Below are 27,041 nucleotides of genomic sequence, written 5' to 3'. Positions count from 1 at the left end.
TGTACATACAGCCGGCACCGCAGCACACAGGCCATACAGCTCCGTACTAGGGAACCTTCGTGAACTGCCATACAGGATCAATGCACACAGATCTGCCAGGTGCATGGGGCATAAAAGGTAAGCACTTCTGGTCTGGCATTAATATAACAGCATATAACCATATCAACAGGAATAGAAAATGTTAATGACAACTGTGAACACCTGGTTTTTGTTTTATTTATTTTTTTATAATTAAAGGGTAACTACACGTCATGTCAGAAGTTTTGATTGGTGGGGGGTCCAAGCACTGAGACCCCCACGAATCGCTAAAAAGAAGCGGCAGCTGCGCTCGTGTGAGCGCTCAGCCGCTTCGTGTTTGTTTGGCTTTTTACGGAAATCAATGTAGAGGAGTACGGACTCAATAGAAAGTCTGAGCCCGTACTCCGATAGACTTTCCAGAAAAAGCCGAAAAGAAGTAAGGCGCTCACCCGAGCGCTTCTGTCGCTTCGTTTTAGCGATTGGTGCTGGTCTCAGTGCTCGGACCCCCACCAATCAAAACTTCTGACATGTCACTATGACATGTCAGAAGTTTGTCAAACGTTTAGTTACCCTTTAATCTTAAGTCACTTACCCTCATTGGATGAATATCTGCATAAGGGGGCTTTCCTTCCGCCATTTCTATAGAAGTAATTCCCAGAGACCAAATATCTGCCACACAGTTGTACCCAATTTCTTGTATCACTTCAGGAGCCATCCAAAATGGAGTCCCAATTACTGTATTACGTTTTGCCATTGTATCCTATTAAAAATAAATAAATAAAAAAAGGCATTTATAAAGGTTTTTACAACAGTATCAGAGTCAACTACTTCCTCAGACCACACTTACAGTCAATTGGCCGGCCACTCCAAAATCTGCTAATTTAGCGTGACCTTCTGTATTGAGGAGGATATTCCCGGCTTTTATATCTCTGTGGATCTTCCTCATAAAGTGTAAGTATTCAAGGCCTTTTAGCGTGGATTTGAGTATTGTAGCAATTTCATCCTCTGTTAACTGAAAGGCAAACCATACGTGTATTTTTCATTAAAAAACACAAAGCAAAAAGTGAGATCTATGCTAAAAACCTCGTAACACGATCGTTACCTCCTAATCAATTATACTGACACAGAGCAAAAGTCATTTTGATATAAAACTTTATATAGCATAAGGTCCAGCTCCCACTTTTTTGCCTATTCCACCCATCTATCTCTTTGATTACCTTTTAGGCTACAGCTCCACACAACAGTAAGGCCCTGTTCACACAGAGCATTTTGCAGGCAGAAAAAAAAATCTGACCCCAAAATGCCTCCAGGAATTTTGAAGCAGACTTTCACCTGCCTGCACTTTCTTGCCACGACTTTCGCATAGTTTTTGGCCTGTGGCCATTGAACCATGTGGGAAAAAAAACACTCTGTGAAAAATGCTTTTTCTGCCGCCCATTGTTTTCAATGGGAGGTCAGAGGTGGAATAGCAGCAAGAGAGGAAAGGACGCTTTTTTTTTTTCCCTGCCAGTGGCTGAAAGCTGCCCGTGGGGAAAAACCGCCTCTGCCTCAAATTTAAATCAATGAGAGGCTGTTTCGGTCACTTTTGGCACGGATTCCGACTGTTTCCGCATCAAAACAATCTGTGTGTACTGGGCCTAAAAGACGACGCCAGCATTGAAAAAGCTCTTCAATAAAATCCACAATTTATTCTAAAAAGTTACAAAATGTATAGAAAGTAACCCGGTCAGCAAAGCTTATGCGTTTCAGACAGACAATGTCCTTAGTCAAAGTACTATATACTAGGTCTACTAGGACGAAGGACACTGTCCGAAACGCATAGGCCTTGCGGACCGGATTTCTTTCTATAGATTTTTAAGCTTGTTAGAATAAATTGTGGATTTTATTGGGGAGCTTTAGAACTGCTAGTCTTTTTTTTTTTTACAAGCCCATCCCCCGCTCCAAAATGAACAGGTGAGCAGACTTAATTTGTTATATACTTCACAGAACTTATAATACAATTGCGTCATTACCACTACTCACCGGTGATTAAAATGTTTCCCTATGGACACATTGAAGTCGCCCACCAGTTGTATTAGTGCCGCCATTTTACTGTAGAGAAGCATCGCTAGGGGAGAATAGCTCCGTAAATAAAATCACCCAACTAAGCATTGCACAGTGAGCTGTACGGGTCTTTGTGTGCCACTGTACTGCAGTACACGTATGCCACATTCTTTTTATGCCACCCCACCCCCCCTCACTTCAAGACAAAGTTAAAACCACGCTGGACACCGCAAGCAGAGAGTGAAGAGTACATTACCACAGTGTGAATAGGATTCACAATGAAGGATTAATATGCTTGGATACAGCACTCTGTGACCAGCCAGCCTCTTTGGCAATGTCCTTTTGTGGCTTCCCCTCCTTGTGGAGGGTGTCAATGACAGTCTTCTGGACAACTGTCAAGTCAGCAGTCTTCCCCATGATTGTGTAGCTACTGAACCAGACTTTTGGACCATTTAAAGGCTTAGGAAACCTTTGCAGGTGTTGTGTGGATTATCTGATTAGAGTGTGACACCACGAGTCTACAATCTGCAACTTACCAAATATTCTCATTTTCTGAGACACTAAATTTTGGGTTTTCCTGAACGGTTAGCCATAATCAACATTAAAAGAAAAAAATGCTGGAAATAGATCACTCTGTGTGTGTAATGAATCTATATAATATAGGAGTTTCACTTTTTGAAATTGTATTACTGAAATAAATTAACTTTTTGATGATATTCTAATTCATTGAGAAGGATTTGTATAAAACCGCACTACAAAACATATCAATGTGAAAAACGGCAAACAAAAAAAAAAGTGCCGAAATCTGCATTCGTGAACACTTACACAACCCCATATATTGTGAAAATTTCTCAGCGTAATGGTGCAGTCACATGCTGTAGATTTTGTTGCAGAAATTTCTGAACACAAAATGCAGAAAACAGCCGACGCCTCATCAGTAGTGACCGCGGTGCCTGTAATTGGACGAAGCAGTCACAAGGGAGGAGTCGTTATCACAAGAGGCCGTCTGTGCAGACACCAAATTTTTGCTGCGGAAACAACGAATTTGCAGCAACATCCGCAACATTTGCCATAGTCTTGAACGTAATGGGAAAAAATCTGCAGCGATTCCGCAACATAAATTGACATGCTGCGGATATAAAATCCAAACTGAAGGTCAATTTATCCTCTTATTCGAAGCTGCTTTTTTTTTTTTTTTTTGCTGCACACGTAGCGGATTTGTCGCTAACTTTCTCACTGCAGATTTTTGTTTGCAAATCTGGATGAAAAACTGTTGCAGGCAAGTGGTTAAGATTTAATAAATCTCATACGCATGCTGCTAAACACTTTCTGCGCGAAAATCATCCCATACTGCGTCGTTTCAAATCCGCAACATGCTCATTCTGTTCTGGATGTTTACTGCGCATTTCACACATTTCAATGTAATAGGTGCAGATTTTACTGCGGAATCGCTGTGGGAAAACCCGCAACAAATCTGCCGCTGTGTGTGTAGATCACCTAAATGCTACAAATTTTCTGCACGGAAAATCTGCAACGTATCCATCCCCTGTAAATATACCCTGCATGTGCATGAAGTGCCAATATACATAGAATTTATTGATTTCCAAGCCTGAGTAGCTGCATCTAAACGACATCATTTTATTGTGGCAGTAACAAAACACAGCGGAGCAGTGCAGGTACTTTACTCTAGAGGGGGCTAACAACCTGGAAACATATCTGCTTTCCCTGTGCTCCTAAAACAGTGAAAGGTTAAATGCTCTTTTCCCATTTTTCAATTCCCACTTCAAAGTCCCATTTGGGGTTGGCCGGCCCTTTAAGAATGCAATATCATGCTCTGTGGTAAGTGCAGATGTTTTTCCTGAGCAGCTGGAAAATGTACAATCTGTGTTATCTACTGTGATCAGCAAACAGGGACGTTTCTGAGGTTTAACATGATTGCAAATCCGGCCATAATAAAATAAAGGCTGCTTCACCTACAGATTAAAGGAGACAGAAGCACACAGGCAAACAAAATCAAAATGTTAACATCAGCGCGGCTGGTAACGCTGCAGGCTGTATGGTCAGAAAGGAGCATTGTGCAGCTATGGAACACATTTGGGAAATCGAGGTGGTTGGTTCAATGCTCACAAGATTGAAGGGTAGGGATAAAAATGTATTTAGCCTGAATGCATTAACATTCCTCGCTCATATTGCATTTACTTTCTCTTGTTTATGGTCACCACACATAATTAGTAATTTTCCAGTAGTTTCTATTTTTATGCAATCGAGATCTAAAACAATTATGGAGCATATTAGAAAAGTTTCCACTGCAAACTTTCTCAGCAATCTCCTGTTTCAATGAATGGTGACAGTAAATTGAATAAAAATGGCAAACAGACCACTCTTCTGCTATTACTATATAGAGAACAGTCACGTACAATCAGGGCAAATACAGCAGAGGTAGTATACAGAATTATCGGATGACCGCCCTGCTATGAAATAATGGTAGACAATTCTAGATCTGAAGTAATGGGCAGCGTTTGGAAACGTGTAATACAGGACGACTTTCCGGACACTGTCCGTGGTACTGACAGTGACGATGCAATGGTCACTGGACCTTGATGTCATAACACGCTCATGACGACAATCCCGTTTTTACTAAAAATCAGCGCAGTGATCAGCAGATCTCATTTCTAAACCTCAGCAATCAACAGTTATCACCTCGGAAAACACTTTGGGCCATACATTTTCACTGTAGCATTACATAATGGGTTATTCAAATCAAAGTAATGCATTGACGAGCCTGGTCCGCCATTCCTGGCCACAGAGGAGGATCCCGAAAAGGGGGAGCAGCATTTATAACGGCCAAATAAACTCTTAAACACAGTAGAACCAGTAGTGTTAAGCAATTGAAAACGACACATGAAATATGGAAAATAAACGCCATCAAGTTGACAGATGTCATAGCTTAGGACTTGTTCACTTTGCGATTGATAACAGTTCCATAGGCAAGACCACACCATTTTGCAGCAATTTTATTAAAATCACCTAAACGGGTCAGAAGGAAATTTTTTTATTTTTTTTTAAAAACACACGTGTCTGAACATCTAGTGAAAGTAAACCAAACCTATACCTTTTTTTTTTCTTTTTGAGATAAATGTGAAGATATGTTTGTTTCATGGATCTATCATGCCTTATTTTTTAAGCTTTTTTGGGCAGTTTTCCCCAATTCACATCAATGCGGGGGGGACCACAACCGCAATAAAACCACAAATTAAAAAGAAAACGAAATAACTTTACTGCACTTTTTCTTGCAGTACCATAAGAACGATTTCTACTCAAAACCACAACGGTGACAAAAAAAAACAAATTAAAATCACACTGCATATAGACTATAAACTCCACTAAATAATAGTACAGCTTTCTACCACAACATTAACGCCCCATGTGCAGCTAAACGCACCTAAACTTTTAGCAGACGATCAATCTCAGTGAAAAAAAGTGTAAATAATCTGTCAAATCTGTATTTTTTAAATGCAATAGCTTTTATTACCTATATTAATGTTTTCTTAGTGGGGTGGTGCAAATTTATATAAAATGTCATGTGATGGAGCCGGAGAGCTGAGCAGATCAATGTATATAAATCAGATGGCGCTGCTAATAGAAAAATCCATGTACTTTTATCTCCTTCATTGCCTCCGACATTTACAGCTACATAAGTGTAGATTACAAAAAATGCATACTTAAAAAGTGCTCACTGTCAATATACATTTACAACAGCTACACAATCCAACAATATACATTAAAAAGAGGAATGCTTAAAGGCTATGTAGACCTTTAGACACTTTTTTTTTTTTTTTAAATAAAACTATATAAATTTAAAACAATTTTGTAATAGGTTTTTATTAAAAAATATATTATATTTTTTGAGATACAGCTTCTTTATGTCCTGGATACATAGAAGATGGATTCAGGTTTGAGCGCAAGATACGTCAGGTCTGTAGGACGGAGTATCGACGACAGCAGATCTTAGCCACCGGTTATCGATCACATCTGAGTCATGAACTTAGATGTGATCATTATTAGATAGATCCTGCTGGTCACCAAAGCAGTCAGTCCTGCATACCTGACGGATTTGAGTTTAAGTGCAATATACAGCTTGTATGTATCCAGGACACATACAAGCTGTATCTCAAGAGGTAGAAAAAAAAAAAAAAAAAAAAAAACACATTTAAAAAAATTAAAAAGTAGTTTTAAATCCGCTGATATGTGGTTTTATTAAAAGAAAAAGCAAAAGAAAAAAAAGGTGTTCAAAAGGTTTACATAGCCTGGGAAACTGAAAAAAATTATTTAAATTCTGACTCTTCCAGACAACATCTTACATAAATTTGGCATACCCAACAGAAAAAAAAAAAAAATTGGGTACTTGACACATATGTTCCCTTATGTTAATTTTTTGGTTTTTTTTGTTAATTGAAAAAAAAAAAAAAAAGATTTTCAAAACTAAAAATAACTGGATAAATATACTTACGGTTTTATTTCGCAATCGAATTATGTCGGAGACGGAGCCAGCTCCACAGTACTCCATAACTATCCATAAATCTGTGTTTTTAAAGTAGCTGCCATAATACTTCACAACATAGTGGCTACAAAAGACACAAAAAAAACAAAAAACATTTGATATAAGGAAAGACAGAAGAAGCCATTTGTGTACTTAGAAATTGACATAAAAAAACACACGTTATATACTATACACACTAAGTGGTTTTTGGTGTACTTTACTTTCTAAAGTAATCCAATAGGAGACGTGTAGTAATCCCACAATGCTCTACTATTTGTTTCTAAGGGTAGACTGGACTCCATTCAAAGATAGAGAGAGCACCTACAGGGTTGATTACCCTGCACCATATTTTAGCCGTGTTCTAGTCTTTTAGACAGCATAGTGGGTCCATAGTCAAATGTGTTTTTCAGTGATCCACACAATCTCTGTTCAGTGAGTAAATGCCAGTTTGTAACCTAGAATTAAGCCTATATTGTTCTATGCAGGTTCGGAGCTTTATTCACTTGCAGGCGGCACACTCCATCGCAAACGGCACTTTTTAGAAAGTAGGTGGGTACGTGGTGCATAGCCAAAGAGGCGGGGCCACTCACGGCCCAACGGGCAACCAGAGATTCACCTCTAAATAAATTAGGTGCAGCGATGAAATACGAGTCTTAATAAATCTACGCCACTCATTACAATATGTAAATATTGTTAAAAAGTACTAAAAATATTCGTATTACTTTATATAGTATGCATCTCTTACTGGGGGGGGGGGGGTAGCAGGTGGATTTAGAGAGTTTTTTTAATTCTGACTTTTTGTACATGTGTTCGGATTGTATAAAATAAAAATCTTAAGTCTATAATAATAAAAACACCATAACTAAAGCATGCTGCGTTTTGAATATTGGCTCTGACAAACAAAAACACCAAAAGGCCATAAAGCAAAATTCTATGTGCATAGAGGTATTCATGTTTCTATAGACTATCAGAAAACATCTGGTTGCAGCATTCCTGGCACAAAAGAACAAACCTAATCGCTGTGTGTGAATAAGAGCCTACTTTGATTAGGTAAAGAAGCAGTTTTCATGATGCCCCACGTCATAGCCTGTTTTTTTCCATTGTCCTGAGTAATAAATAGATCGGGAGTGCTTTACAATGATCACGTCCCACCCTTTCCAACTCTGTCCCATTTATGACCGGCTTACCTGTCACATTGCTGCATGATCGAGATTTCCTTAATGATTTCTTGAAGATCTGATTCCACAGGAACTTGTTTGATTGCAACAACTTGCCCGGACTCTTTGTGAATGGCCTTAAATACACTGCCATAGGACCTGTAGAGCACGGGCGACATGGAAAATCATTTATCAAACACGAACCAACAATCTGGACCTACATCAGGGGCCAAGCAATATTTTCAGTTCTTTCATCGCCACATTCCCAGAGCTAGGAGTCTATTTTATTATCCTGACAATGTAGCTATATGAGGGTGTTTTTTTTTATATAGGGAGCCATCACAACAGTGGGCCATCTCTCTGGAACGGGGAAGGGGGGTCCAGGAAAAAGAAAACCAGCACTGGAATCAGGGAGACCACGCTATTCAGGTCAGTAAATCAGTGCAATTGAAGTGCAGATCTTCAGGTTTAGTTCGAGGGGTTGATCAAAAATATCCCGTGAAACATTTAGGAATTGCAACCATTTTTCTACACAGCCTCCTCATTTCAGGGGCTCAAAAGTAATTGGACAAATTGATGTTACCATAAATAAAACGTTTTTTTAAAAATACTTTGTAGAGAATCCTTTGCAGGCAATGACTGCCTGAAGTCTGGAACCCATGGACATCACAAAACGCTGGGTTTCCCCCTTTGTGATGCTTTGCCCGGCCTTTACTGCCGCGTCTTCAGTTGTTGCTTGTTTGTGGGTCTTTCTGCCTTGAGTTTTGTCTTAAGCAAGTGAAATGCAGCTCGATCGGGTTGAGATCTGGTGATTGACTTGGCCATTGTAGAATATTCCACTTTGCCTTAAAAAAAAACCTGGGTTGCTTTATCAGTATGTTTTGGGCCATTGTCCATCTGTATTGTGAAGCGACGTCCAATCAACCTAGCTGCATTCGGTTGAATCTGAGCAGAAAGTAAATCCCTGAACACTTCAGAATTCATCCTGCTGCTTCTGTCTTCAGTCACATCATCAATAAACACTAGTGACCCAGTGCCTTTGGCAGCCATGCATGCCCATGCCATCACACTGCTTCCACCATGTTTTACAGACGATGCGGTGTGCTTTGGATCATGAGCTGTTCCAAGCCTTCTCCATACTTTCTTCCTCCCATCATTCTGGTACAGGTTGATCTTAGTTTCATGCTGTTCCAGAACTGGGCGGCTTCTATAGATGTTGTAATTCTAATCTGGTCTTTCTATTTTTGAGACTGATTAATGGTTTGCACCTTGTGGTGAACCCTCTGTATTTGCTCTCATGAAGTCTTCTCTTTACGGTAGACTTAGATACTGATACACCTACTTCCAGAAGAGTGTTCTTCACTTGGCTAGATGTTGTGAAGGGGTTTTTCTACACCATGGAAAGGATTCTGCGATCATCCACCGCTGTTGTCTTCTGTGGACGTCCAGCCCTTTTGGAGTTAAAAGATCACCAGTGCGCACTTTTTTTTTCTAAGTATGTACCAAACAGTTGATTTGGCCACTCCTAACATTTGTGCTATCTCTCTGATGGATTTCTTCATTTTTTCAGCACAACGATGGTCTGTTTCACTTGCATTGACAGCTCCTTTGACCGCATGTTGTGGGTTCACAGCAACAGCTTCCAAATGCAAATTCCACATCTGGAATCAACTCCAGACCTTTTATCTGCTTAATTGATGATGGATTAATGAGGGAATAGACCATGCAGCTCATTAAATAGCATTTGAGATAATTGTCCAATTACCTTTGCTCCCTTGAAAGAGGCAGCTACATAGTAAAGAGCTGTAATTCCTAAACCCTTCCTCAAAGAAGGATGTGAATACCCTCAAATTAAAGCTGTGAGTCTGCAGTTTAAGCCCATATTGATTATATAACTGGATATTCAATATGTTTTGGTAAACCGCTAAAATTGACGTCCGCAAAAACACAGCAATATAGGACATGGTGAGTTTCACGCAAAAATCATGCATGTCTAAATAGCCCCATTGAAATGCATGGGTCCATGTGCAGTCAGTTATTTCAAAACGGACATCACACGGATGAGGAACACGCTTGTCTGAATGAGCCCTAAGTGTACCTCCTAAAACAAGTAAAATATAGAAAAAAATTAGGAAGAGCTTATTTTGTGAAGCAAGTCTGCCGTACACTATTGATGGTCGATACCCTGTTCTTTAGCTACAGTGCTATGAAAAAAAAAAAAGTTTGCCCCCTTCCCATTTTTGCATATTTGTCACACTTGAACATTTCAGGTCAAACAACTTTTAATAATAGACAAAGATAAGACAAGTAAACACAACATGCGTTTTTTAAAATAACGATTATTTCATTTATTGAATGAAAAACGTTGTTCAGCCTTACCGGGTCCGATGTGAAAAAAGTAATTACCCCCTTCGCTACTAAAGCAACCAGATAACTAAATTCAAATGACAATGGTTCAATTTCACTAGCCACTCCCAAGCAGGATTATTGCCGAACCTGTTGAATCTAAACATCACATAAATAGAACCTGTCCGGCAATGGGAAGCAGACTAGAAAGTCCCAAAAAGCCAGCACATGATGCAACGACCTAAGGAGATTCAAATACAGATGCCAAATAAAGTAATTGAACTCTACCAGTCTGGAAAGGGTTACAAAGCCATTGCTAAGGCTCTAGGACTCCAGTGATCCAAAAAGTTGGATCACTGGTGACCCTCCCAGGAGTGGCAGGCCTACCAAAATTTCACCAAAAGATCACAAAAGAACAAATGCAGATATTTTGCTGCAATCAAAATTGTTCCGATCATAGTAGAAACCTTTAAAAAAAAGTCACATCCTTTATGCAATTGACTTGTATGGCTGAAGTGCTGAGACATCTGCACTGCAATTTCCTCTATCATACATCTGCCTTGGTTACTTTTTAATCAAAAGGTTTTTAGTGTAATACAAGAACCATCTGGGGCTGTTATTTAGATATAATTATATTATTGCTTTCCATTTCTGCTGCACTGTACTACACATCCCATCAGATTGGAGATCTGTTATAGCACTGCCGTGTATGTCACCTGCTGCTCCACAAATCGGAACATTGAAATGCAAAAAGTGTCAATTAAACAATCTAAAAACGTTACAAAGGATGGAAAACACATTGAGGAATTTTGAAGGCAATTAGGATTATTCCAAGATCTAATTTTACTATGAAAAGGATCTGCCAGCTCCAACTGATGTCTGTTCTAGCAAAAATAATCTTCCTCATATAATAATCTTTTCTTAGAGCTCAGCATTGTGCGGTTACTCTGTTATTCCTCTTGGAAATGAATGAGTAAATTTACAACCTGGTGTTGGCACTCCCCTTATCAATAGGGTTAGTCCCTACACATTCTGACAAGGTCCAATCAGTGTGGACAGTGTCACGCTGAGTAAAGCCCCACCCTATTGACAAGAAGAATTGTAACACCCAGTTACAGGAGGAAGAACAGAAGGATAGAACACCATAAAGTCCTAATAAAAAAAATTCTCTAAAACTTATTTAATGGGGAATACAAGTATTTACTAAAACAAACATTTTAGGAGGGCTGAGAGGTCAAAGTACCATCAGTATTATTCGCCTTATAGGTTTATAAAGAAACAAAGAAAGAATACTGAGACGGTTAAAAGGGAAAGGCTGCTACTGTTCTGCAACAGGAAACGACCGGCCGCAGTATTGTGTGCAGTGGGAGCAGGTAACTTCTGCTTCTATGAATAGTGAAGCAGAAAAGGTGCTATATCAGGGAACAAAAATCTACGGCTATAAGGGTATGTGCACACACACTATTTACGTCCGTAATTTACGGACGTATTTCGGCCGCAAGTTCCGGACCGAACTCAGTGCAGGTAGCCGGGCTCCTAGCATCATACTACATGATTACAGTACGGGACAGTTGTCCGGCAGTGAGGCAGGGACTCCTAGCGTCGTACATAAGTATGATGCTAGGAGCCCGGCTCCCTGCACTGAGTTCGGTCCGGAACTTGCGGCCGAAATACGTCCGTAAATTACGGACGTAATTAGTGTGTGTGCACATACCCTAAAGCAGCAGGAAGTTCCTAGTCACTGAGGTACAACACAATAAAGTGATATGGATCATTACAGAGCGGTCATCAATGGACTGGAGGGGAAATCAATGGACATGGTGAACCAATAAGGGTGACGGAACCTCAGACCACAACCATCGGTCATACACCGAGCAGCCAAATCAATAAAACCACCTGCATAATATGTTGAAGGCCCCCTTATGCCATCAAAACAGCTCTGACCTGTCAAGACATAGACGCAACACCTCTGTAGGTGTCCTGTGGTATCTGGCAGCTAGACCTATATGGAAATGGGATTAATTTAGTCTTGGTTTTTTTAGACACCATGTTAGCTTACGGTTGATGTCTCACAAAGACAACCCCTCTCCAAATGCCATACGGACATCATAGCTAGAATGAAGAGCCACTCTGTAAGACGTGTCATTGCATTACAGGTCGGCCATGCAGGGGAAATGTATGGCTGGACACAGCTGATCGCCCAGGGTCAAAGACCAGACCCCACAGCAATCAGTGGATTGCCACGCAAGGCAATATCTATAATCTACATACACACTTAATTTTTTTTATTCAAAAGAAGGTTGGTCTTTGAACCCATTTAAAGCCGGACTTCTTGCAGAACCTGGAAATGCAGGTGTTACAGGAGTTACCCCAAATATCCAACTCCTCCATGTCACACTCAAGGGGTCCACTAAGATCTATTAAGAGTCAAAATATCCCTCTATCTTTATCTCAGCTATGTGAGACCCCTGTAGTATGAAATAACACAATGTTGGGTGTAAAGACGTGGGATACAGGTGTTAACTTCTCACATTTTCAGAGAGCAATTTCCCCCTCCCTCTGTCAAATTAGGGATTTCTTGCTAAAATTTTGAAATGCATACAGCAAAACAACCAAAGCACACAATTATTGCATTAAAATGGCCTAAAGTTTTTTGCTTCCATTAATTTATTGCATTCACAAACATAACTTAATAATTTCATATAACACACAAATTTTATATTCTGATAGCTTGTTTAGAAGAGCTGGCTATCTTCCATCTTTAAACTATTCTTACCAACTAAGCAAGCAGAGTTATGGATTGTTCGATTGTGTTTTGATATGCCCCAAATATAAACTTTGCGTACATAACTAATCTAAACCTGTGCTAAAATTTATTTTTGATATTAAGAAATCTAATTTTCAGTGATAAAATGAGTCTTTAAATTGTTTTCAATAAGGTCTATAAAGCATTTCACTTAACATCCCCAAACGCTGGACAGGGACATTCAAAAACATTATTAATAATGAAAAGAAAAACAGACCGACGGGGAAATGAATTCTTCCAAAACGGAAACCCCCTCTTTCGAATGTAATAAACTCCAAATCAACATATCAACTTTGCAGAAACCATTGCTCGTAGGTATTTAAGAATGGACAACAAAAGTGAAATGAGAACCCGGAGTGTTTTTATATAAAAGATTTTGGCATTGATCATTTTTAATATTTTCCAATATTCGAGTGTTCCTGTGTGTAAATATAAGCGAGATCTCCCAGAACATTTCAATGTATGCATTATAAAAAAGGCCTAATAAAACACTTTACAGTCACGCTTTAAAGCAAATTTAACAGACCCCATTTTATCCCTGAATCCCCGCACAAGTGATAAAAAGAATATTACATTTTACACTCACCCTTCGCCAAGCTTTTCTAGAACATCAAAGACCTCTTCTGGCTGTTTAGTCAGGCTGTCTTCACTCAGCTTTTTAAGTTTGCTAATAAAAGAAAAGAAACACATAGGCATGAGGTCAACACATTCATAGCATGGCACAAAAGCACATAGGCAAGTATCACTTGTTCAAGAGAAACGAGGAGGTCGCAATTTTTAAAGAGATTCTCCGCTTTGTTAGAAATGTCCCTTAAAGAGACTCTGTCACCACACTATAAGTGCCCTGTCTCCTACATAAGGAGATCGGCGCTGTAATGTAGGTGACAGTAATGCTTTTTATTTAAAAAAACGATCTATTTTCACAACGTTAGGAGCGATTTTGGTTTATGCTAATGAGCTTTCTTAATGCCCAAGTGGGCGTACTTTTACTTTCGACCAAGTGGGCGTTGTACAGAGGAGTGCATGACGCTGACCAATCGGCATCATGCACTCCTCTCCATTCATTTACACTGCACTAGCGATATAGATATATCGCTATGTGCAGCCTCATACACAAGCCCTAACATTACTAGTGTCCTGATAATGAATACACATGACCATCCAGCCTGGACGTCATGTGTACTCAGAATCCTGACACTTCTGAATCTTTTCTGTGAGATTCCGGCAAGTAAAACCAAATCTCGTTTAGCTTCGTAATCTCGCGAGATTTGGTTTCACTTGCCGGAATCTCTCAAAAAAGATTCAGAAGTGTCAGGATTCTGAGTACACATGACGTCCAGGCTGGATGGTCATGTGTATTCATTATCAGGACACTAGTAATGTTAGGGCTTGTGTATGAGGCTGCACATAGTGATATAACTATATCGCTAGTGCAGTGTAAATGAATGGAGTGCATGATGCCGATTGGTCAGCGTCATGCACTCCTCTGTACAATGCCCACTTGGTCGAAAGTAAAAGTACGCCCACTTGGGCATTAAGAAAGCTCATTAGCATAAACCAAAATCGCTCCTAACGTTGTGAAAAAAGATCCGTTTTTTAAATAAAAAGCATTACTGTCACCTACATTACAGCGCCGATCTCCTGATGTAGGAGATAGGGCACTTATAATTTGGTGACAGTCACTTTAACAATAAGCGGATTACAAAAAGTCCCTCTACTGGGATCTCCAGTGATCAGCTGTGATCTGTAGGGATACCAGGCAGGAAGTGTTCAATTTCCCTGCAGCACCACCACGGGAGAAGTGTCCATTCAAATCGATGGATTGTCTGTGCAATACAGGAATGGACAGGTCCTCCAGAGCTTTGTCACCGCTCTCCACTCTGGCAGAGATGAGGATCCTTTACATGGGACATTATCCCGGTATTCCCTAACAGGGTATTAAAAAAAAAATGGGTTTTCGAAACTGGACAACCCATTTAAAGGACCACAATGCATACACTGAGGCACAGTAGCAGTATGTTGACCAAGCTCAGGAGAGAAGTCACCTACACATGATGGACACAAAAGTCTCAGTCCAAAAGCATGGTGAAAAGCATGTTAATATAAGTCTTCCACTCTTGAACCAATGGTTTCACAAAAACACTTCCAATACAAGGTTAGATTTGTAGATAATCAGACACTCCGGTCAACATTTATTCTTAATATGGAAATATAAGAAGAGCTCAAAACTGCACATAGAAATTATCCAACCAGATGGAAAAATCACAGTGTGACTAAGCAACGCTTCCCACTCTGACATCTGACAATTATTAATTTCCCATTGCTTATATACAGCTAACATATTCCGAGGTGCTGTACATAGATCAAGTGCTTCTCCCAAATGGGTATAACACCGAACTTTCCTATCTCAGACACACACTAGGACCTAGTTTCATAGGAAGCCACACGTTTTTGGATTGGGGAGTACACTGCAGTACCGGGGGTTATCCTACAAAAACACGGGTAGGACATACCAACTCCATACAAAGATTGCCCTTGGTCAGATTTAAACCACTAGCTAAACCACTGTGCTGCCCGCTATAAGGCTATGTTCACACAGAGTTTTTTGCAGGCGGAATTTCTGCCTCAAAATTCCGTTTGGAAGTTTGAGGCAGATTTTCCTCTCCCTGCACAGCGTTTTTCGTCCACGGCCATTGAGCACCGCGGGCATAAAACGCCGCAAAATACACACTTTCTCTGCCTCCCATTGAAGTCAATGGGAGGTCAGAGACGTAAACGCCCGAAGATAGGGCATGTCCATTCTTTCTCCCGCGAAGCGGTTTTACTGCTCGCGGGCAAAAGACGCCTCCGCCTCCCGTTGAAATCAATGGGAGGCATTTTCTGGCCGTCTTTGATGAGTTTTGCGGCGCGGTTTCCGCTTCAAAAAACTTGGCAATAAACTCTGTGTGAACATAGCCTAAGGGGTCTACATGTATGCTAAACAACCATTCTCATCATACTGAAAGTCAATGCAGGAATCTTCAAGTATGGAAAATGTATTTTAGAGCACATAATTGAGAACATTTTGTACTATGGTAGTAAAATTGTACAAGTTTAATTTCAAACATAAATCATCCCTCATATTGCTTAACTACTTTATTTATCTTCCATCACTCCAGACTGGGGTTGTCACCATACCAGAATTTGGACTTCCATAACCATACTTTGTGTAGTATTGCGATACTGGATACCAATACGATACTTTGCCAACAATAATAAAAATGAAAAGTGAAGCACGTGGTGTTATGAATTTTGAACCTCCGTGTGCCCCACATTAATAGTAATTAACCTCATCATGTTCCTCTGTCATAATAGTCAACATTGGGTTAATGCGTGAGGTACATGATGGGGTTAATTACTATTATTGTGAGGCACACGGAGGTTCAAAATTCATAACACCTCGTGCCTCACATTAATAAGTGAAAGAAAGCCGTTTTTATTTTATTTTACCACAGCGGAAAAATCATAAATGACGCTATAAATTTGTTATTACGGTTGTGATGATACCGAATGCGTATATTTTATGTATTGACTTATTTTAATGTTTATTGTAAAAAATGTGTTTTTTTTTATTTAACATTACTTTGTTTTTACTTTATTTTTAAACTTTAATGTACTGGCATATATCTATATGCCAGTACATTAGCTTGCGTACTAATAAGACACAGGCAGTTGTTAGGACATACCTACATATGGTCAGACAGCCCTGGGGTCCTTGAATGGACCCTGGGCTGTCTGGCCATATATGGTATGTCCCTTGATCGCGTCACAGGGATTCCCTGTGATGCGACTTAAATGGCATCCCCTTCTCAATTTCCCCTTGAATACCGTGGTCAGCTTCGATCGCAGCATTCAAGGGAATAGCGGCGGCGATGAGGTTTCTCTGATCTTCGCCGTTAAAGCGGGGCTGCGGCTGTGTAATCCAGCCATTGCCCCGCTCCTGACAATAAGTGCGCGCACGGTCAGCACGAGGTGATGCGGCGGCTCTGCACTAACGAGCGGCAGCGCAGACGCTGAACACAGAACATGGGGTGTTTTGCAGTGCGTCCGCCATGTTCTTTCTTCAGTGCCGGCACTCATTAGTGCAGCGCTGGTGGCATCACATCATCCTGACAGCACGCACATCTCAGGACTCAGGAGCAGGGCAATGGCTGTATTACACAACCCCGCTCGTACTACATTCATGTGTTACTATACTAAGCTGTGCGGCCGCACAGCTTAGTATCAAAACACATGAAATAAAGGTATTGAACCGTTTGAGGGTGCATGGTATCGAAACAGTATCGAAGTGTTGATGCATCGTGCAACCCTACTCCATACTTCTTACATCTATTGGTCTTGAAGGTTTTGTTGAGATCTGTGTGGATCCTGGTGGTTGATTAGGTGTCGTTCACATCTTCGATGGAGACTCGGTTAGTGGTCTCTGCCGCAGATCCAGCCGAGATTACCAAAAACAGTAGTGCAGCATGCACTATTTCCGGTAAAACCATGCACACCCTGACGGAAAGCCGATGGAACCCATTAAAGTAAATGGGTTCCGTTGGCCATATCCATGGGGGAACGGAACAGTCACTTTCAGTTTTCCCTTGTACTCCTCCTCTGACGCAGGTGTGAACATAGCCGGAGACATTTGTGGTATATACATAAATCGAAGAGCCTGTTCACATAAACGTTCGGTTTCCGTTGATGGGTTCCGTCTGACCTTTTTGTCGACTGCGCTATTCATTCAGTCAATGGTAATGCAAATGGAACCCATGGTTTCTATTTTCCTTTCCGTTGATGGGTTCCTCCGATGGAAAGGTCCGACAGGACCCATCAACGTAAAGCGAACAAGTCCTAATGTAGAAAAAAATAGTCAAACATGCCATCACCATAAACTTACATACAAAAATTAAGTAACATTTCTTGGTGGTCTGCTCTTGGGTAACAGGTTGCACACAGCTGCTGTATTATGTGGTAGTTCAACAAAGATCTAAATACACCACACCAATAAATCCCCACGCTGCACCTGTCCATCAAACTTCAGCCTTCATTCTTTGTTTTGTTCCTAGGCAAGCAAAATTACCAACAGGAACCAGCAACACTAACGCTGTACATAGGTCATTTTAGTGGTTAGGAAAAAATGCAAACAATTTAGAAATAACTGTGTTACCTACATAAGTTGACGTACAATGCTGGTAACTTTAACTTCTGTTTTTTGTGACATTGGAACTGTAGAAAGCATGAGCAACACAAAAAATAATGAGGGAGCTATATTAAAGGGTTGTCAAGTTTATAAAACCCACATTTATACACCTTATTGGGGAATTCTGGGTAAATAAAGGGGGGGGGGGGGTCCTCTGCTCAGGATCCTCATCTCTTGGCCAGAGTGGTTACAAAGAGTATCTTGCTCAGGAGGTTCTGTTCTGTATTACACAAACAACCCATTGATATAAATGGCCACTGTGTAATGCTTAATTTCTCCAGTGGTGGCGCTGCAGGGAAATTAAACACTTACAGGATTCCTCACAGATAACAGTTGATGGCTGGGGTCCCAGTAGGGGACACTTTGCAATCGGCTTATTGTCAAGAGACCTTTCTAATAAGTAGGGAATGTCAAAAGCACAGAACCCCTTTAATATTGTCTTAAAGATAGACAGGATAAAACTAGACCAGACAGGCAGAAACAGTGGCAGATATATGACAGTGGTGCACGCTGTATGATAAATTTGCTGCATATTGCTAGACACTTCTCTCTTGCTTATATCAAATTGTGGTTGGCACAATTTACACAACAGTTCTGCACTAAAAGAATAACGCATGCCATTACTAAATCTGGCGCATTTTATATTTAGTCAGGCCTTTTTTCTAGAGGTGTCTAAAACACATAATAAATTTGGTGCCCATTGTATACGACAGTTTTTTGGTGCAACTTGAGAAACAATTCTGGTGGATTTTGCTTCATAAATCTACCACAATGACTGTAAAAGATGGAAGGCACATATAACAAGGTAGAATGAAATCCAGAAAGTTGGCATATGCGACACAAAAACATTGGAGATTTACTAAACTAAATGAGTCAGAATTCTGCCTCCAACTGCGCCAAGAACACAGCATGCATGCCGTGCGCCAAATTACGTATTTTAGGTGCTTTTTTTATTACACGCTAAACAATTTTGAAAAGTGTCTCGAAAAAGGGCCATTGGTGTGGAGTCGTAAAATGTGCCATTATTTTGCCGCAAAATAAATCGCTGATGAGTACGCCAGCCAAGAGGCGGTGTAAGGAAGAGAAAAGAATCGAACATACCTAGCAAGCATGCTCTGCCTATCTCATTCACTTATGTGGTCTAAATTTAGGACAGTAGTAATAAACCTGCTCCATTGTGCCAGCAGTTAAAGAGGCTCTGTCACCAGATTTTGCAGCCCCTATCTGCTATTGCAGCAGATAGGCGCTGCAATGTAGATTACAGTAACGTTTTGTTTTTTTAAAAACGAGCATTTTTGGCCAAGTTATGACCATTTTTGTAGTTATGCAAATGGGGCTTGAAAAAGTCCAAGTGGGCGTGTATTATGTGTGTACATCGGGGCGTGTTTACTACTTTTACTAGCTGGGCGTTCTGACGAGAAGTATCATCCACTTCTCTTCTGACAAGTGATGACCTATCCCCCAGATTGGTCATCATTTGGTCAACGGTGTGTGTCCGACACCGGGACTCTGCACCGATAAGCCGCTCCGGTGGCCTGCGGGCACCGGATGTTGTGGCACATAATGCTATGTACGGAGCCTGGAAGCAGTTGGCGCTGTACATAGCATAGCATTCACTTGAATAGTAGCTATTAGTCGCCGCTATTCCGTGGCCGGAGCTAATCGCTTCCGGCTTGTACGTCTTCTGCACGGAGGAACCGGACCAGCTGATTTGTGCAGGGGCCCGGGTAACGGACCCCCGCAGATCATGTACTGATGACCCATCCGGTGGATAGGTCCATCAGTTGTCAGAAGCCAGAAAACACCTTTAAGCCATTTGTAGTATCAGCAGAGTGGACCTGTCCCCATACTATGCTGCTCTACTTTAAAAAGGTTTTCCAGTCCTAATTTAAATAATAAATTTAAATAAAATAAAAATCGATCCCTTAACTTTTTTACGCAGCGGCTTGCCTGGTACTGCAGCTTAGCCACATTAAGTGTTTAAGTCCTGAAAAAAAATTCTTGGAGTTCTCCAGGAGTTAAAAAAATTAGCCTAACAGCAGGAAATGTAATCAAATCAAAAATAACTATTACTTGACGTAAACCACGTGACCGCACCAGTCAATCACTGATCTCAGCAGTGATGCCAGTATGTACGGCACAAGACCTCAGAGGCCAGCGATTTTTACAACGGTCGCGTAGATGCATGGCACGTCATTGCTGCAGCAAAGTAGACACAGACCACCGGGGACCACCAGAGAGGCACTGACTCTTATTTTTTTTATTGATCACATTTCCTGTTTTTTTTTTTTCACTTATCACATTTCCCGAAAATTATTCAACTCCGAGACAACCCCATTAAGGCCCAAATATTAGAAGTGGGGGTGGAAAAATTTTGATCATCAAAAGTTGCGTGTCAGCAGCAAATCTCTAAACTTATTAGCTACCTCGGATTAGGTCCAGCCCTGTTTTGGCCACCATCATACAGTAGCTAAAATGTACATAAAGCCCTTTTGGAAATACTTAGCATTACATACTGCGCACAGGCATCAATTATACTCTTGTAATCTGAAAGGTTCCTATGGAAACTGACTACAAGCTATGTAGTCAGACACTAAAGGCCCTGTTCACACGGCGTGTATTTGACGCGTTTTAAACTTTACATAAACATCAATGGGAAAGCGCGCCATTTGTGCATACGATAAGTTTTTTACACATACGAGTTGAAAAAAAAAAAAAAAAAGTGTCAGGTCAATTCTTTGGCGCCAAAAATGCGACCAATTCCCATAGTCTATAGGAGTCCTAATTACTCGCCACAAAAAACAGGGCCGAAAGCGCACATAGTTTAAAAAGTCCTTTACAAAAACGCTAGCATTTTTTACATGTTTGCACTTTTTTTTTTTGAGCGCAGTGTGAACAAGGTCGGCTGCTATTTACTAAGGGGTTGTCTTCAGGTCAGTTATTATCTGTAGTTTAGGATCCGAAAAACAAAACGGTGATTGTTCATTTTTAGAGACAGAATTAGAAAGTCATATTGTGTCTGCATGAGGCAGGAGATAGTAAGGGGGAATAGACTGTCGTGTCACACACCAGTCTTCATAAATTAGGCGCATCTTACACAACTTTTTTTTATATTAAGAGGCACACACCTCTTCATAAATTGGATTGCCGCTTTGGCCAACCATGCGCCAGAAAGTGGTATCATTTAGGCCAATTTCTGGCAGAAATTTTGATAAATTTGTGGAGCCGCAGGTGGCCTTCCCCTTTCGACTAAGGTCCTCCCACTTTTTAGAAAAGGGGCACAAGCAGTTGAAACGGCGCAATAACTACTATTTTCTTAGCGCAAATCGTTATCTTTGTGCGGTTTGCGACTTTCTACACCAGAAAACTGGCGAAAAAAAGTTAATAAATCTCCTACAGCTCCCATATGGCATAAATGCTGCAAAATTTCGCAACGAAATTCTGTGTGGAAAATCCGCAGCATTTACAGTAACAAATCTCATCCACACGCTGCAGAAAAAAATCTGTTAAAAATTGATCTGTGGTGCATTTTTGCAATCTGCGCGTAAATTGGCACATTTGAACCTCATAGCGGCTCTTCCCCATTGAATTCAAAGGGCAGGTAAAAGCCGCAACAAATTGCAGAACATTACGATTTTTGTGGTGGAAAAGCTACAATTCGACCCCAATTTTTTTTGTTTACATTTAATTAAAAAAATTCTATACTTAACCCCAAACCCCCCGTCCCCCATCCCCATTGGCATTGTTATAGCGACTGCTCCTTGTTCCCCCTGGCTGTGAGGACATGCAATCCAGCCTCTTGTGATGACATTTCATCTCATGTCACGGTTGTAGCGGTCACATGGGCTTCAGCGCCATCACAGGAGGTGGGACTGCACGGAGAACAGAGGAACGAGTCTCTACTGCAACGCCAGTGAACGTAAGTATTGGATTTTTTTATTCTGCTCTTTTTTCCGCAGTGGCGATTCAGTACGAAAATCTGCACCACAAATTGGTACGATTTTTCAGACTGAATTAGCTGCGGGTTCTAGGTCGGATATGATGCGTACTTTTACACAAAGTTTTTTGACCTGAGGGAATATACAGTGTGTGTTTTTTCAGGATGGTAAAACCATGTGGCCATCTACATCTTGTTTTAACCATTAGGATACTGGTCCTATGTGACCCATGTGAAAACTGCCTTTGGCACGGTTAGTTGTACATCACAATTATATATATATATATATATATATATATATACACATATACACACACACACACACACACACATTTTATAAAAAGCCAATTACTTCTATTTTATGCCTCATTTAAGAGTGTGGCCATATCTCTAATACAGTAGCACATATACATTAACCCCTTAAGGACGCAGCCTAGTTTGGGCCTTAAGGCTCAGAGCCCATTTTTCAAATCTGACATATTTCACTTTATGTGGTAATAACGTCGGAATGCTTAAACCTATCCAAGCGATTCTGAGATTGTTTTCTCGTGACACTTTGGGCTTCATGTTCGTGGTAAAATTTGGTCGATATATTCAGTCTTTATTTGTGAAAAATTGCAAAATTTAGAGAAAATTTACAAAAAATAGCATTTTTCAGAATTTAAATGCATCTGCTTGAAAAACAGACGGTTATACCACCCACAATAGTTACTAGTTCACATTTCCCATATGTCTACTTAAGATTGGCATCGTTTTTTGAACATTATTTTATTCTTCTTGGACGTTACAAGGCTTAGAACATAAACAGCAATTTCTCATATTCTTAAGAAAATTTCAAAAGCCTTTTTTTGAAGGTACCGGTTCAGTTCTGAAGTGGATTTGAGGGGCCTATGTATTAGAAACCCCCATAAAACACCCCATTTTAAAAACTAGACCCCTCAAAGTATTCAAAACAGCATATAGAAAGTTTTTTAACCCTTCAGGCATTTCACAGGAATTAAAGCAAAGTGGAAATTAAATTTGCAAATTTCATTTTTTCTGCTGAATTTCAAATTTATTAAATTTTTTTCTGTAACACAGAAGGTTTTACCAGATAAACACTACTAAATATGTATTGTCCAAATTCTGCAGTTTTTATAAATGTCCCACATGTGGCTCTAGTGCGCTCGTGGACTAAAACACAAGCCCTAGAAGCAAAGAAGCACCTAGTGCATTTTAAGGCCTCTTTTTTATTAGAATATATTTTAGGCAGCATGCCAGGTTTGAAGAGGTGTTGAGGTATCAAAACAATGGAAACCCACCAGAAGTGACCCCATTTTGGAAATTACACCCCTCAAGGAATTCATTTATGGTTTTTGTTATCATTTTGACCGCACAGTTTTTTCACAGCACCTATTTGAATTGGGCTGTGAAATGAAAAAAATGATATTTTTTCCAATAAGATGTAATTTTTGATCAAAATTTCTTATTTTCACAGGGAACAACATACCCCATTTTGTTGCCCAATTTGTCCTTAGTGCGGCAATACCCCATTTGTGGTGATAAACTGCCGTTTGGGCCCATGGGAGGGCTCAGAAGGAAAGGAGCGCTATGTGTTTGTTGGAGTCCAGATTTTGCTGGATTGGTTTTCGGGTGCCATGTCGCATTTACAGAGCCCCAGAGGTATCAAAGCAATGGAAACCCACCAGAAGTGACCCCATTTTGGAAACTACACCCCTCAAGGAATTCATTTATGGTTTTTGTTATCATTTTGACCGCACAGTTTTTTTACAGCACCTATTTGAATTGGGCTGTGAAATGAAAAAAAAGATATTTTTTCCAATAAGATGTCATTTTTTATCAAAATTTCTTATTTTCACAAGGAACAACATACCCCATTTTGTTGCCCAATTTGTCCTTAGTGCGGCAATACCCCATTTGTGGTGATAAACTGCCGTTTGGGCCCATGGGAGGGCTCAGAAGGAAAGGACCACCATTTGGCCTACTGGAGCTTTTCTGGTGCTAAGTCATGTATGCAGAAGCCCCTGAGGTACCAGTACAGTTGAAACCCCCGAGAAGTGACCCCATTTTAAAAACTACACCTCTTAAGACATTCATCTAGAGGTGTAGTGAGCATTTTGACCCCACAGGTACTGTGTAAAAGATAATGCGCAGCAGATGGTGCAGAGTGAGATTTGCAATTTTATATATATATATGGCATGTCAGTGTCCGATATAGTGTGCCCAGCATGCGCCACCGGAGATATACACCCCTTAAATTGTAATGTGGGTTCTCCTGGGTACGGCAATACCCTACATGTGGCTGTTATCAGCTGCCTGGGCACACAGCAGGGCTCAGAAGGGAAAGATGAGGGGGGTAAGCTGTGCGGAGTGCATCAGGGTAAATTAAAAATCAAGGGATGTATGATACATTTTAAAACAATCTTTTATACAGAGCCCTGGTTTTTCGGGACACGTGTCACATTGGTATATTGTGTTCTTCCTTATCCCCCTCTTATAGCAGACTCTGCACCTCTTTTGACTCTTTCCCTTTCCACCGGTTTGGGGAACTTCTCTTGGAAAGTGTTGCCCTGGTACGATGCGTGTGGCCTCGCTTCCAGAAGTACTGGGTGCCCCCCCTTCCTGGTCCCTAAAGATTAGATCTTGAAATTCCAGGAAAGTTCCCCTCTGTCCTGCACATCGACGTAGCACATACGCATTGTACAATGCCATCTGTATGATGTGCCCGGCCAGCTTCTTATACCACACCGCATGGCGCTGTAGGGCTTCAGGACTTGATCTGACAAGTCCATCCCTCCCATGTACCTATTGTAGTCCAGGATGCAGTCTGGTTTGGGGGTGGCCTTTCCTTCATATATCCTAAACCTGTAGGTATACCCTGATGCACTCTCACAGCTTATACATCTTCACGCCATACCTTGCCCTCTTACCCGGCAGGTACTGGCGGAATTGAACCCTCGCTTTAAAATGTACCAGGGACTCATCAATAGAAATACACGTCTCGGGGGTGTATGCTTGGGAAAACCGGGCACTGAAACGGTCTAATAGGGGTCTCCGTTTATACAAACGGTCAAAACTGGGGTCATCTCGGGGTGGGCACGTCTCATTATCAGTATAATGTAAGAAGCGAAGTATTGCCTCATTTATTTATTTTTTTAGGTTACAGTTCAGTTCTGAAGTTGCTTTGAGGAGCCCATATATTAGAAACCCCTATCAAATACCCCATTTTAGAAACTAGACCCCTCAAAGTATTCACAACAGAATTAAGAAAGTTTATGAACCCTTTAGGTGTTTCACAGAAATTTAGAGCAAAGTAGAGGTGAAATTTACTTTTTTTTTTTTTGTCAGAAAATCCTCTTTATACCATTTTTTTTATAACACAAAAGGATTTATCAGAGAAACGCAACTTAATACGTATTGCCCGGATTCTGCAGTTTAGAGAAATATCCCACATGTGGCCCTCGGGCGGTAATGGACTGAAGCATCGGCCTCCGAAGCAAAGGAGCACCTAGCGGATTTTGAGCCCTCTTTTTTATTAGGCACCATGTCCGGTTTGAAGAGGTCTTGTGGTGCCAAAACAGTGGAAAACCCCCAAAAGTGACCCCAATTTGGAAACTAGACCCCTTGAGGAATTCATTGTAGTTTTCTTGGGGTGCATGCGGCTTTTTGATCAGTTTTTATTCTATTTTTAGGTGGCGCGGTGACTAAAAAAACCGCAATTCTACTATTGTTTTTTTGTTCTATTTTTTTTACAGCGTTCACCGTGCGCTATAAATGATATATTAACTTTATTCTGCGGGGCGATACGATTACGGCGATACCAGATGTTTATAGTTTTTTTATGTCTTATGGCGTTTGCACAATAAAATACGTTTTGTAAACAATCATTCACTTTTTGTGTTACCTTATTCTAAGAGCCAAAACGTTTTTATTTTTCCTTCAAAAAAGCCGTGCGAGGACTTATTTTTTGCGTAACGAACTGTAGTTTCGATCAGGACCATTTTTCGGTACATGCGACTTTTTGATCTCTTTTTATTCAATTTTTTGGGAGGTGAAGTGACCAAACAATTGTGATTGTGGTGCGGTTTATTATTTATTTTTTTTACGGCGTTCACCGCGCGGGATAAATAATGAAATAATTTTGTAGTTCAGGCCGTTACGGACGCGGCGATACCAATTATGTATAGTTTATTTGTTTATTTATTTATTTTAATAATAAAGACTGACAAGGGAAAAAGGGGGATTTTTACTTTTATTACTTTTAAAACTTTTATTTTCTTATTTTTACACAACTTTTTTTAACTTTTTCTTTACTTTATTACTTTGTCCCACTAGGGGACTTGAGGGCAGGAGGCCCTGATCGCTATTCTAATACACTGCACTACATGCGTAGTGCAGTGTATTAGAGCTGTCAGCTACTCACTGACAGCAAGCATAGTGGGTCCTGACGTTGTCAGGACCCACTAGGCTTCCGTCTATGGCATAGCCGGACGCCATTTTTTGGTGTCCGGTTGCCATAGTCACCATCGCCGGCCGCTATCGTGTAGCAGGCCGGCGATGGCGGATTAACCCCTAAGAAGCCGCGATCGCTATTGAACGCGGCTTCTGAGGGGTTAAATCTGCGGGGACCACCGCGATCGGTCCCGGCACATTGAGCAGTGATAGTCTGCTGTCGGAAACAGCAGCTATCACAGCTCATGCACGCGCCCCGCGCGAACGGCGCCGTGTTTACTCCATGACATACTATTATGTCATGGAGCGCGAACGATGCACTTACCATGACATAATAGTATGTCCTGGAGCGTTAAGGGGTTAATAATGTAAGCAGCACAAGACAAAGGTGGATTCAGGCCGAGATTACTTTTTCAGAAAGTGAACAAAGGGAAACACTTCAAGCACATCCAAAATGTAAGATAGCCGGGAGAAGAAACGGAGACGCCTGATAGAGCGTTGTGTGGTTAGCTAACAAC

General features: G+C 40.7%; 1 protein-coding gene across 3 annotated transcripts in view; it reads right to left on the bottom strand.

Annotated features, from left to right (window-relative positions):
• The window catches only part of STK3 (serine/threonine kinase 3), a 259,258-nt gene that overhangs the window by 216,834 nt on the left and 15,383 nt on the right, over positions 1–27,041 (bottom strand). For all 3 annotated transcript variants that reach the window (XR_012847610.1, XM_075825956.1, XM_075825955.1), the window contains exons 2-6: positions 13,497–13,577; positions 7,789–7,917; positions 6,572–6,686; positions 866–1,030; positions 611–778 (exon numbers count right to left, since the gene is read on the bottom strand). Coding sequence is in view for 2 of the 3 variants with exons in the window: in XM_075825956.1 (XP_075682071.1) it covers positions 611–778; positions 866–1,030; positions 6,572–6,686; positions 7,789–7,917; positions 13,497–13,577 (658 nt within the window). In the remaining variant the exon portion in view is untranslated. The remainder of the gene's footprint in view (positions 1–610; positions 779–865; positions 1,031–6,571; positions 6,687–7,788; positions 7,918–13,496; positions 13,578–27,041) is intronic.

This window comes from Rhinoderma darwinii, chromosome 5, assembly GCF_050947455.1.
Source record: "Rhinoderma darwinii isolate aRhiDar2 chromosome 5, aRhiDar2.hap1, whole genome shotgun sequence".
Classification (NCBI taxonomy): domain Eukaryota; kingdom Metazoa; phylum Chordata; class Amphibia; order Anura; family Rhinodermatidae; genus Rhinoderma; species Rhinoderma darwinii.
Note: the sequence above shows the minus strand (reverse complement) of the source record. Positions and strands in the feature narration are given on the sequence as shown.